This window comes from Chamaea fasciata, unplaced genomic scaffold, assembly GCF_029207755.1.
Source record: "Chamaea fasciata isolate MVZ Bird 193981 ecotype frontalis unplaced genomic scaffold, bChaFas1.0.hap1 SCAF_1, whole genome shotgun sequence".
Lineage (NCBI taxonomy): Eukaryota > Metazoa > Chordata > Aves > Passeriformes > Sylviidae > Chamaea > Chamaea fasciata.
The window spans coordinates 35,286,064-35,299,735 of NW_027094086.1; the positions used below are offsets into that span (position 1 = coordinate 35,286,064).

General features: G+C 40.8%; 1 protein-coding gene across 4 annotated transcripts in view; it reads right to left on the reverse strand.

Moving 5' to 3' along the window:
* TRIM55 (tripartite motif containing 55) overlaps positions 1 to 13,672 on the reverse strand; it is a 36,281-nt gene that overhangs the window by 13,891 nt on the left and 8,718 nt on the right. The window contains exons 4-10 of one of the 4 annotated variants that reach the window (XM_066180524.1): positions 12,221 to 12,316; positions 8,157 to 8,390; positions 7,075 to 7,097; positions 6,854 to 6,978; positions 5,824 to 6,038; positions 3,639 to 3,926; positions 1,285 to 1,375 (exon numbers count right to left, since the gene is read on the reverse strand). In XM_066180524.1, coding sequence (XP_066036621.1) covers positions 1,285 to 1,375; positions 3,639 to 3,926; positions 5,824 to 6,038; positions 6,854 to 6,978; positions 7,075 to 7,097; positions 8,157 to 8,390; positions 12,221 to 12,316 — 1,072 coding nt within the window. The remainder of the gene's footprint in view (positions 1 to 1,284; positions 1,376 to 3,638; positions 3,927 to 5,823; positions 6,039 to 6,853; positions 6,979 to 7,074; positions 7,098 to 8,156; positions 8,391 to 12,220; positions 12,317 to 13,672) is intronic. The other 3 variants (XM_066180531.1, XM_066180520.1, XM_066180537.1) reach the window with 3 other exon arrangements.

Here is a 13,672-nt window from a genome sequence, read left to right on the forward strand (position 1 = left end):
AGAGGGAATCTTTTTGATTAATTTATGTGACTAAAGTGTAGATGATAACTTCTTCCCTCTCCCTTTTTATTTTTTTAACGGAGAGATATTCTTCAGTCATAGTGCTGGAAGTTCTGCACATAAAAGCTGAATAATAATTCGTCATTTCTCATAGATGTTCCATATCATGTACAATGCTGAGAGAACAGTGCAGAAAGTCAGCAGGGAAAACCAAACATCTTTGTGTTGAAGAATAGCTCAACACTGAATTTGTCTGTCATTTGAGCAAATACCCAAAGTTAACTACAGTTGTTTTGAGTCAGAGGTTTTTGGTCTTCAGTAAATAACATTAAATATCCCAGTCATAATCCAGAATTCTCTGTAGATCAGTCATATCCCACTGAAAATTGAACACACATGTATGTCTTACCTAAGAGGGGCACGAGTTTGGAACTGGAAGAACTGAGTAATGGATATTGTTTACCAAAAAAGAGGTTACTCCAGAAGAGATGTTATGGAATATTTAAGGTTTAGATTACAGAGCTTGTGTTTGGGATGACTTCACTTGGCAGTGAAGTTCTTAGTCCTTGATCTTGTGGATATTTCAGCAAATAATGGGATTTAAGGAAAAAAAGTCTTTGTCCAAATTGGGTGGGATTCCTGCAAATGCTGCTTTTCAGGGCCATGATTGGTACTCCATGCTGACTGGGAATGTGGGAGAGATAGCTTTGTACAGCTGTGGTGGGACCTGCAGGGAATGTGGGGTGAGCTGGACTGTGAGTGGACCCTTTCCACTATTTCCATGGGGACCTCTGGAGAGTGGGACTCGAGCCATCCACCCAAGGGAGCACAGGTGATTTGCTTGCCATGATAATGCTGGCAGCAAGATTATTTGGTGGATTCGCTTTCCTGACCTTAACCCCTCTGATGGCAGTCATTAGTCTCCAACTCTTCCTCCCCTATATGTTGGACTGAACAAGCTTGGTGTTCTTCACATCTGTCAACCAACAGATTCTCCATCCTGCTGGTCATCTGAACAGCAACTGAAATACAAGCCCATATATTTGCAAGAGCAAGTGTCTCTTTTCATTTTGAACCAGGGAGATGCAATGTTTAACCATGCAGGAGTAAGCTGAAGGGTGGCATTTGTGAGGAGGAAGAAATGATTTAAGCAGCTCGTATTGTGAACTAGCATGATGTTTTTGGATAGGAAGAAAGGGAAAGAAATCCTTTTAAGCTCTGTGGGAACATCACCAGATACACTACTTGAACTGTTAGTTAATGGTAAAATGAAATATTTCCTACCCAGGAAAGTACAAATCATGTATTGAATCAGATTCCAAAGACGATGTAGTATGATAAGAAATGCCAAAAGTGTTATGCAGAATGCTAACTCCTGTGAGAAAATAAGAAGAGTGCTTCACCAGTGTTGTCATCGCATGAACTAGTCATTATCACTATGTTCCATGGAAAAGCTCTGTTTCCACAGCACTTTTCCATGATACACTTTAATTAGAGGAAGGGAGTAAATACAGTGGTGTGAAGAACATCAGCTGGGGTTTAAAAAAAATAAGGGAATATAGCATTTCAGAGTGGGTTGTGTAAAACCACATGCAGGAAAAATACAAAGTTGAAGTTCACATACTTGCAAATCATCACTGCCCTGCGACAGCAGTCATTTCCATTGTGACATAGACATATCTCAGCCCAGATCCTTGGATCTGACCACAGCATTATCTCATGGCATCACCCTCACTTGGTCACTCTGCTTTTTCTATGCTTCTGCACTTTTCTGCTTCTTGTGCTTTCCTATCTCTTGCTCTGTCTCCAGCCCATTGGCAATCCTATCAGCAGTTTCCCCTCCTCCTTTCTTCCACATCACCAGAACCATCAGCTACTCTTCACAACATCCTCCTCCTTCTTCCAAAATGCCAGTGTCACCTGTGAGCTGGGAAAGTATCAAGATGCAGCATCCCCAAACTCACAGGCCAACAGGAACGGACACCTTTCCTATGTACCCGTTTTTGCTCCTGGTACTCAATGTGGAAAGCTGGGTACCAGGTTGCTGTTGTTTTTCAGACAGCTGCCCACATCAAACACAAGTTTTGTTCCTTTTCTTGTTGTTGGGGCTGAGGGACACAGACCACACTTAGGCAAGCTCCCAGGAAATTAACCTAGTACAGAATTTACCTACTAATGGTGAGGTTAGGTTGCCTGGTCATCAGTGTAACTGATAGGAAGAAACAGCACCAATAAATTGGACTGTGAATTTACTTTTTGCCAGCTCAATTCGAATATACTTAAGGAGACAATGTCATAGCAGATTTGATAATTTTAAGGTACTTTTGTTTTTGATTCCACTCAAATATTCTCAAATCAAACCCTGACTACAAAAATAGCCACTGAAATTTAGTGGTCAAATGTTGCTTTTGTTAAGAAAGTCAGTGAAGTCAGCCACCAAATTCAAGTGCCACTGATTCTAGCAGAACATAAGTGCCCCTTTTTTCATATCTCTGTGGACTTCTTCTCCTAACTTTTTGCCTGGCACGTGATTGTATATCTATTGTGATACAGTCTGTAATTGTTGACTATATACTTGCTTCTGTATGCTATATAGTCATCTCCAGACTTAAAGGAAACAGAATGAAATAATACCCACTTTTGCTTTCTGTCTCACCCACACACACACACATAATCTCCTCTCATTGCACACATACAGGTAATTGCTTTGTTAAAACATGCAGCTAGAACCTGTAAATTATGATGGCTTGATTTGCAGAATGCTGCTCATGGGCTGGACAACCAGACACTGGAGCAGGACCTGGGGTAATGTGCAAATCCTTGCACAGCTCCCTCAGCTCTGTTCCTTGTATCTTTGGCCTGTGTGGAGTTCATATACATGTGCTGAGGAGGATTATTCAAATTCATTTCATACCAACTCTAATATTGCCATTTTAAGAAAAATATTCTCCTGTATTCAACACATCAGTATCTATTATCCCATCACACTGCTGAGTGTCTAACACTGAACTGAAACATATTATCTTCATGCTCTCTTTTAATCAAGTCTCAAGAATCTTTGGAGCAAACCCTCTGCCACAGATCTGAACCCAGGAAATCACACTCCGTACTGAGAGGCAATCAAACACACAAGAAGGCTCTGGGTGTTTGCACATGGGGAAGCACTCCAGGTGCAGCCACAGAGCTGCAGAAGGTGAAGCCAAGCCGTAACTGCTCAACCAGCCATGGTAGGACGGCACATACACAGATGTTCAGCAGGTGATGAGAGTAATCTCATGCACAGGATTTCTCTGCCACTATCACATGCAAATATCTGATGTGCAGAGGCATCACCGGCTTCTCCAATAGCTCCTGTGTGCGAGTGACTTGGATAACAGCTGGCACAAGCAAGGTGCACTGGCAGGTAAGCACAAGCAACCACCAGCATGCTGCTTTGAAGCTACAGTCACTCTGTCACATATTGAAACCATCTATAAATCCAGTGGATTTGCTGAAATGACAATTCGTGCTGGTTTCATGTTTTTGAGACTGTTATTCTTTAGCATGCAGAGGAAAATGAAGTCACATTTTCCTTAACAATTGCTGTTCCCGCCTCGCTGCACGTCACAGTCCTCTGGGGTGATATCGGAAGCACTGACCTTGGACATCACTGCAGTGGCATTACTTTCCTTACCACTCCCTGGTGCACTCTCCTCGATTGTTGCTGCTGTTGGGCCTTCTGCCTTCTTTGCACTTGTTTCCGGAGAAACGGGAGTCCCTACTTTCCCCAGCTCACTCACCGGGTTTGAGCTTGGACTGCTGGGTTGCCGTGACTGGGACTTATACCAGCTAGGGTAAAACAAGGGGTCGGTGGTTTCTGCTGTGGCCGGCACTCGAGTGTCAGACTCGGGAGTCTGTTGAGAACCACTTGGTGTCACAACAACATCCTTAATCAGGACAGATAAAGAGAAGAACAAGCAGAGTGCACCACGTTACCTTCCTGCTATAGTCACATTGTTCTGCATGTTGTGTTTGTTAGATATCACTGCAAGGCATAGATTTGTCCTACTAATATGATCTGGAAAAATTGCAGTCAAAATGCGAAGCAAAAGCAACTATACTGAATAACACAGAGAAGAGAAAGAAAATAAATGAACCCAAAAATAGAACAGGAGGGTAGAACTGGCTGGGAAGGGGGTGCTAACTGAGAATGGAGTGAGCAAGGTGTTCCTTAATTCAGATGAACCCTCAATTCAATTCTAAAAACTTAAGAAATTCTGCATAAGAGCCTCATGAACCCATACAAGCCATGAACAACAGGGGTAGGTACCTTCAAATGGCTTGTTGTGTTTTAGGTCAAGAGTAACACTTTTGCCAATGAGTCTGTTGATATAAGCAGTCAGAATAAAGGGAATACTGCAGAGAAGCATTTGCCCACGAGCCTTGCCATCGATGCTGTCAGCCAAGCACTGTTGCTCTACCAGGAAGAGGAGCAGCCAAGTGAATTGCACCTCTCTACCTGCATCAAGCTCTTTGGGTTTCTGCACACATAGTCTCCTATCACCACTGCATTTCTGCTTTGTCTTTTTACACCAGAAGACAAAAACTCAAATACAGGTATCCCCCATACCACAACACCCACATACCATGTCTGACTCCACACCTGACTATCTCCTAATGGTATTTTACAATTTCTAGAGTAGCATGCTGTGCCCTTCTCACTTTAGCCCTAGAAAAGAGAGAATTCATGTTGGTGGGCAGAATTGTTAATGTCTAATTCTTGTTTGCATAAAACCCTGCATCAGCTAGGGAACACAAGTTTAGTTAAGTCAGTGCAAATCTTTGAATTTTGATTAAAACAGTAAAGCCTGATTTTTCACCCATCTTTACACGATGGGTGAAAACACACGTTTTTAGAGCAAAGAAAGAATGAATTTATAATGTTTATTTTCACTTGTTTTATGTGGGAAGCCTGCTACAATCAAAGATCCTTTGTGTGCTTTCTTGTTTTCACATGGGCCTTCTCAAATATATTCATAGAAGCCTTTACTTCCTCAGCAACTTCACTGAGTAAATTGTGTAAGAGGAGAATTTGCTAAGTTAATGGTATGCAAGACAAACTAAAGTAGCACATGAAGAATATTTTTAATGTACATCTTTTAGAATATGCGGCAATTATGGTCTCATTCTAATCAAATTCCCTAAGAAGAGTGTTGGCCTAAAATATTCACACCCTGAACCTGTTTGCTGTTAGGTTGTAAGAGGCAGTTTCCTCTCCTGTTTGGTGTATGATATTTCTGCATCTACCCAGTTTCCTCCCTGTTTGGTGAATGATATTACTGCATCTACCTAAACATATCTCAGGGTTGATCAGAGCAGAAGGCAGCAAGTGCCTTTCACAGAAAACAGATTAGAAGTATAATCTAAAAACTGGTGGTGGAAAGCTTCCTAAATCCAGAGAGAATGCCAAATTCTCTTAGTATAAATATTTTAACAATCATCTCATTTATAACAGTTAGTCTGAGTTAAATCACAGCAAGCAGAACATTCGTTTCAATGCACATAACTCCCAACAGGAGTCTTTTTTATTTATAACTTATGTATGTCATGTATATCTTAATTTATCTAGCAGCTAATTTTTTGCTTATCAAGTGATACATGCACAGGTCAAAGTAAAGTTGCATATATGCGTAGAAGGGCAATAAATAATTTTGCCCTCCAGTGCATCGACTCCCTTAGCCCTGCTCCTGAGTTATGGTGCCCACAGGACACGGGAGCATTTTCTGGCTGTGCCAGGTGCACTCAGCATAACTGGCAGGGCAGTGGGTCAGCAGAGACATTTACCTGACCAGCTGGGGCAGCCAGCAGTGCTGCTGGAGTGGGCTCAGCCAGGGGCTCTCCCCCTGCAGTCTGTGCTTCAGGGTCCTGCTGAGGTGCCTGTGGTGCTCTCTCTGCCCCTTCCTCTTCCACCTCTTCCTCCTCTCCTGATGACTCTGTGTGGACTTCACCCAAGCCTTCACCATCCTCTGTCTCCTCCTCTTCCTCTTCTCCCTCCTCCTCTGATAGGACGCATGTAAAAGGACAGGTTGAGCACCATGTGAAGATGGCTCCAGTCTAAAAGCCATCTGCAATTGCACGGCAAAGTCACTGACAGTCTTCTGCCTGGCAGAGAGGGTGTTGGTGAGGAGCCTGCTCCCGCCAGCCTGGACTGGGCACTGCCATGGAGCTGCCAGCAGGAGCCTTGGGGCAGGGAAGACACTGAACACACATGCTGGTTAAAATCTCAAGCTGGCCCTTTCCATGGGAAGGGGGGCTGAAAATCCTGGCAATGCAGTTAACCTCATGAGGGATGTGCAGCACAGCCCTGCACGTTTTGGGGAGAGGCTGTCTGGGATCTGGCACAATCTGTCATGAAAAAGTCCTTCTTCTAGTTCCAGGTATATGTTTGTTTTAATGCCATTGAAGCTGTTCTCATAATTCTTTACCAGGTCAGGGCTTTGCAATGCATGACTGGAGGTTTGAAATACCAACATCCCTAAACCAGACTGTCAGTCTTGGTCAAACCTTTGCTTTTGTGCCATCTGACATACCCTGTGGTCTGCAGTCATGGCTCAGGTGGTTTCCAGGGGGAGGCCTCTAGCACTGGATTTTCTTCAGTATAATCACATTAGTTATCCTAAAAATATGCAGGGCCATTCTAGCATTTCAGAGAAATAAACCTGGATTTGAATATAATTGATACATAATGCTCAAGTTACATTTTGGCCTAGAGAGAAATATCTGATTCAAGGTTTCCTATTCAGTATCATCATGTGAATCACACACAGATTAGATTTCTTTTACGAAATAAATTTTGGTGAAATAAATTACATACCTCTGTCAAAATCAATTTCTCGTATGATTTTTTCTTCTCTACTGAGGTTCACTGTGAATTGGTTCATATTTTCATACCCATCCTCTATTTTTTCCATTTGAAATCCTTTAGAAGCTTCAGTAATTCTAAAATAGAGATTGGTTATTGGCATTGGATTTGAAGAGAAATTTATGAATTTTAAGTGATTATAAAAAACAAGAGTCTCAAGTTTAAATACTTACTTTTGTAGCAATGTTTTGGCATTCTGTGGAAACAAAAAAGAAATAACTGACTTCTCAAATGATTCAATTTTTTTCAGAGATTTTATACATTGAGAAATAATTCTTACACTGGCAGCTTGTAAAAGCACTAATAAGGATTTCATAAATGACATCTAGAAATGAGATGGAATTTGGATGGTAATTAGTATACAGCTGAATAAACTTTTTAGTTCTTCAAAAGTGTTTTAATTAAAACGTGAATATTATGGGAAATATGCACAGTTGGTGAAAAAACTTCAAATGGAAATACATTTCCTCTTTTATTTTAGTTGTGTTTGTGGTGGAAAGCATTTTGTCTGTTACCCTCTTTAGTCACAGTAATTACATCCTTGACTATCCATGAGGGCATCCTTTTGGAGAGACAAAGTTCTTTTTGTCTCAGGAGAATATTGTACCCTTCAAAGGCAATTATATGATGAAAGTATGTGTTGGTTGTTTTATTTTGGTTTTGTTTTGTTTTGTTTGGTAGAAAATGCCCTTCCAGCCTCTAATACAGAAGAACTGTAAACTTGGAAGACAGAAATCCTACACTAATGAATTCATTGTACAGGCTGCTAATTCCCTCACCTCTCTTAAGTTTATAGTAAGAAAACAGAAGAAAAAAATTAGTAAAGGTGTAAAAATGTAACTTAGCTCATAAATCATTGAAAAGTTAATAATTTTGTCAATTTACAATTGAAGCCTATAATTCTCTGAAGTTCATGTACACATAAGCATATTGTTCCCGCGTGATATTGATGGGAAAATATAGATTAGCTCGAAAAGGTTAAAATTCCTATTTCTTTTATGGGGACCAGAAATTCATACACAGGATAGTATATTTTGGTGCAAATAGCAAATACTTGTGTTCTTCATTTGGATACTTTTCACAAGAAGAGTAGTTATTTGTCTGAGCTTATTTGTCAGGTGTTTAAAAAATGAATTTGTATAAATGTTCACTTGAAGATAGCCAAACTCTGAATGGGCCTACAATTGAGAAATGAGTAAATACTAGATCAATAAACCCATCATTCTTTTTCTATCTCTATTTACAGACTTTATACCTGCAAAAACACGGCCATTTCTGGTTCTTCCATGAACTGGATTCCTGATTCAACCAGTTTTGACACAGCTTCCAAGTGATCCGCATACTTCTTCATCAGGGAGCGGACGTGTTCCAGTTTCTCCTCTTGGGTTCTAGTGATTATTTGTGTCATCTCATTTTTTCTTTCTTCCAGTACAGAATAGAGATAATCAAATTTTTCACACAACTGTTCTTTCTGTCGTTTGCAGCACTCCTGTGAATCATTTGGTTTATGTTAAACATGTTATGTTCTTAAAAGGGTTTCTATTTTTACAGTTACTTGGAAGCATTTTATCAAAGAAATTCCTCCTTCTGAACAGTGCAAAGGATTCTGAATGACCCCAGAGACTTTTATAATTTTCAAAGTCCAAGCTGTTGGAATGAAAGTTTAAAAACTCTTCTCAAACTCTGAGTTTCAAGCCACTGAAAGCCCCCAAACAGGTTATTGTATAACTTGTGAGTAGGCTAAAAAAAGTAGAAAGGTATTTATGGTGTCTATAGTGATACATCAAAGTCAGCAGAAAGAGTAAAAGCTCCCACCGTATTAGCAGCTGGGTCCATTTGCGTGGACAGAATGATTTTAAAAGGAGCCAGCATCTCAAACAGCTCTGGAGAATTTTCTTTTTTCTACCAGAGTACCTGGAACAATCCTGGCTGGGCTTGATTTTCACATATGCCCTCTTAGACTCTATTTGGACAAGAGGTGTCCATTATATTCCATTTACTGTGCACTGAATGAGGTAGAGGTTCTGCAAAGGAAATGGTGTGCGACAGAAGCACAAAGACAAGAAGGAGGAATCAGATTCCAACCGTATGTTCAGGCACTGATTTTCACATCATTTCTTGAGACACTTCTATTGTCCCTCCAACCAGACAACAGCATCTTTCACTGAGTTAGGAGGATGGGTTTGATGACTGCTGCATTGAGCACTCTCTAAAAAGAACAAACTGCACTTGTAAAGGAGGATTTATGGGGAGGAAATGGGGAACAGATTATACATCATGTCTGAGGTCTACCAAATAGAAGTACCTGAGTCATCTGTGTGCCCCAGGGCATAACCTTATTGTGGTTAGACCTGGTTGAGGATGGTGGTGATTATTTAAATCTCTTTCCTAGGAACAGAGGCTAAATCGATTCTTCATCTTTGTCCCTTGAGGCATAATGCTGAGATTCTGGCAGCACAGGACTATTAACAGTCCCACAGAACTTTTGGTAGTGATAAGACTTATTATTCACAGCACTTGGTCAGAGAGAATCACACTTTTTTCTTGACTTCCAGCCAGAACTCATTCCTGTGAGTGAATAGGTGATAGCCTGCTCTCTGTCAGTCAAAGGAGAAAGACTTTCAAAGATCTACATTTGGCCAAAAATCACTGTCTACACGAGGGTAGAGAGGGATCTGAATGCACATCTTGATGCACTGACCCAAGTATCCACCTCTGCTTCCCAAGGAGGAGGGCTAGGCTAAACAGGCACTCCTTGCAGGGGGTGCAGGCCCGTCCTGCCCTTCTGGGAGTCCTTGTCACTTCCCAGAAATTTCTGATTAGTGCAATTACACGGTGGGGTTAAGGAAGTTTTTGAACCAAGTGAGTCATGGTTTCTGAGCGTCCTTCTATGTTCAGACCTCAAATAATCTTCTCCCACTCCTCTCCTAGCTTTCTCCCCACAAAATGTCATTCAGATAACTTGTAAAACAACCTTAATTTCAAGACAGTTGTGTGCTATCTTTGTCATCTGGCACAGAGGACAAGTGTTAGGGGAAGAAGAGCAAGCAAGTGATAGCAGGATGCCCTGAGAAATCTTTCCCTGTCTTTAAGAACTAATAGATAATATTTCCTGCCAGCAGATATTACAGAGTTGTGAATCTCAAGAGTGAGAGTGCAAAACAGGTTTCTAACTGCAAATGCTGAAATATTTCTGAAATAGTCTCTTTCTGCATAAAAAGTTCCCATATGAAGTCTCTGCCTGATGGAATTACTCTAATCAGATTCTGCATAATGAAAAAGGTTAACAAATACATGACTTTGCATGTCAGTTCTCAGCCTTTTTGTTTTTTAAAGCACAGCTACATCAAAAAGAAAGGAGTCCTTGCTACTGAGCATGAATCTCATTGCTTGTTCCAAAGGACCTGTATTTACTGGTCTATGGTCTTAGCATTTGTAAAAACACTGTAATTTTTGCTTTGTTATTAGGCTCATTTACAGAGCCAAACAGAACCTAATTATTGATTATAATTTTCTGGTATTTAGCATTTTATATTATTTTCTCAATTTTCAGTATAATATGTGAATTAGGTCTACTTTTCAATCAGTTAAAATCTGTACAAGGTTTTTTTTTTTGCTCTTATGGTTATTAAGGTTGGACAGGAGCAGTGGCTAAATGTAGAACTGTGGGCTATTACTTATTCCAGCTAAAAGTAAAATGATCATGTATTTTCTGCTAAAGCAGGTATTTACTGCTCTCTGCAAAGTGCTAAGCAGAAAGAGGAGACAATCCTGGATTGTGTTATTTCCATGTGTAAACATTTCTGAGTTCCAGCTGTAGTTTCTCATCTTCAAGGACAAACTGATGTCAATTCAGACAAAGCTCATGCATAGTAGGAAATGTGATTTGCTTGAAATGTAACATGGAAGTGCCAAGGTAAATTCTAAGATCTGTTTTCTGCAATCTTTGACTTTAAAGGTGAAAAGCCTGATAAAACGTCTGAAGGTAAAATGGATGCATTTTCTTTGGGCTTTGACTTTAAAAGTTAGATTTTAAACTGAGTGGATGACTCTGAGGAAGCTAGTTTCAGGAACTGTTGTATTTTTTAAGGTATTTTTAGCACAGTGTTTCTCCATACTTCAGACTAGGTGTTTGAAGATTTGTTTCTGGTTCAGCTAGTTCAGTTTAAATGAGTGTAAGCTTTTCCTTTTGTATAATTCAAGCCTTACTTGAAAGGCTTGTTTCTGTCTGCAAAGTCCTGATAGCAGCCAATTTCATCCTTGCAGCGTGAAGGCTTCCCAATGACAAAGTTCTGACTGCCATTAATGTACTCTCTCTTTTACTTGGGCCAATGATTTTGTGTTGCTTGAAACAAACTCAGACATTTTCTGTTCCTTGTTGCTCGGAATTGTGTACATAGATTGTAATTGTTTTTTCGTACTAATTAGAATCTGTACATCTTGGATTAACTTCTTTTCCCCTACCATTTCTCCTTTCTGCTCCAGCTCTGAAGGGTCAATATAATTCTAATTGGGCTGAGAGGGATGCAACTCCTTCACTAGATGCTTCATCAAATCCTGATCACAAAATCAATTCATATGAACTCCCTTCAGCCTATTGTTCTGTGATGCTCAGATTGGTCAAAGTTGATGTTTTTATGTGCCTTGCTGATGTAAAGCTCTCAGAAGAAGTGAAAGTCACTTCTGCTATTGAATAACACAAAACTAATTCCAACTCTTCCAGAGTGAGGCCTTCACCAGAAAGTCCAGTAAGAACCCAAACTCTTCTCTCCCATGAGCAACAAAGCAAGACTCCTTAAAGGACAACATAATAAAACACTGCTGCCTTTGCAGAAGGCAAAGAAACCAAATACAGAACAAAGACTGACATACCTGTGAACCATTCTGTGCCTACCCTGTGGCTGAGACTAAGGCTCAGCTCCCTGGACCTGTAAGACTTCAGACTAAAGGTTTTTTTACAGCTCTAGAATCTGATCTTAGATGTTAAATGAGTTGGGAGTTACCGGCATTTTAAAAGCAGTAGATCTTCTTTTAACTTCAGTGAGATTCTGTTCCACTAAGAATATTGAGAAAGACTTGCTGATATGGATTATCCTTACTCTGTATCCTCCAACAAATAGCAAATGTCAGAGGTGCTGAGCAGGATGTGCCCTTTGGTTGAGGCAGTACATCTTGATGATGTACATGAGGAACAGTTTAGTGAAACAATGTGGGAATGCATTTGGGTCAAGTGAGGTCTGTTAAAGAATCATCATTACCAGAAATTTAAAAGATGCAACATCACACTGAAATAACAGCATTTAAAGAGGGGGTACCTACCTCAACTGTCTTGCAGGTCTCCTCCAGCTGTGTGACAATCCCTTGCATTCTGTCATTGCTCCCCACCAGGACTGCAATGCCATCACTCAGCTCAGACTAGGCAGTAAGGGGAGAGCAAGCAGAAGGATGTTAGGCGCTGTCACACGCAGGAGACAAATAAGCCGTACACAGGATATTACTTTGTCTTTCCACCAGAACTGAGAAAAATTGGAGCTTTATGTGCCCACAAGATATCTGCTTGTATTTTGACATTTGTTTCCTCCCTCAACACACTATGAAAACATTGACATTCTGAAGTTTTTAATGGAGAAGAAACTGTGGTTTGGAAAGAGGAAGGCACTCCGTTCTAAGAGGTTCTTCTAGATGCTTTTGTTTGAAGTGCTGTTTCAACAACCCCCAAATATTTCCTATGGGTTTGTTGAAAGAAAAGACTCTTGAGGGTTGTTTTTTTTGTTTGTTTTTTTTTTTTTTAAGCAGTGTCTGGGTCTAGCCACACCACTGTGGTATTTCCCTGAGGACTGTAGCTCTTGGCCTTTGAATAGAGAAGACGTGGCCCACGGACCTGGAGGAACCAAGGTGCTACAGAGTCCCTGGCATGCAGGCAGTGGGGTTGGAGTTGTGGTGAGAGGGAACAGGGGAAAAGAAAGAGAAGAAGGTAGAGGCTGAGCCACTGGCATGAGGGAAATGAGTGGAGGAAGAAAATAACCTGTGTGGGGATGAAGATGGTTGTGAGGTCCTAAGAGACCCTAAGAGAGACAAAGAAGCCAGTCCTAGGGAATTTGGGGAGAGTCCTGGGGATTGCAAGGTGCCTTTGGCACTTCACTGTAGTAACAGAGAAAACTCTGTTCATGGCCTTCACAGCTCTGTACAAGATCCTTTGAAGCATGCACCCTGCAGCCTCCAGGTTATGCCTCTCATCTTGGGCATGACAGCCCCATTCCATGGGCACTCTGGAAAGGAAGACACAGTCTGCAAATCTCCATGCAAAATGAGTGACTAGGGGCATGGATTCAGTCCAAGAAACTTATCCTTCTTCTCCCACCTTTTTTTGATTGAAAAGGATGTTTTTAACTCCTTTCCTAAAGCAATTCCTCATTTGTAGTTTACACACACACATGCATCTGTGTGACAAAGTTGGAGGCTGGGATTGCAAACTTGGCCTGTCTGATTACTTGCCCCACTGGGGCCCTCCAGAAAAATGAGCTGTTTATCTCAGGAGGATAACCCAGTGAGTCAGGTTTTAAATTAACACTGTATTAAAAATAAACAAGTCTTTTACTGGTGACAGCAAGGGCAGAAGATGTTAGGTACATCCTGTGCTGCCAACTATTGAATATTCCTTCATTCACTTGCAGGAGGAGGTTTTTCACTTAACTTTTCTTAAAAATGGCATGCTTAAATGTAAAAGTGTCTGATAGACAACTCTTTGATTTGAAATGGTATGTTCTCTTT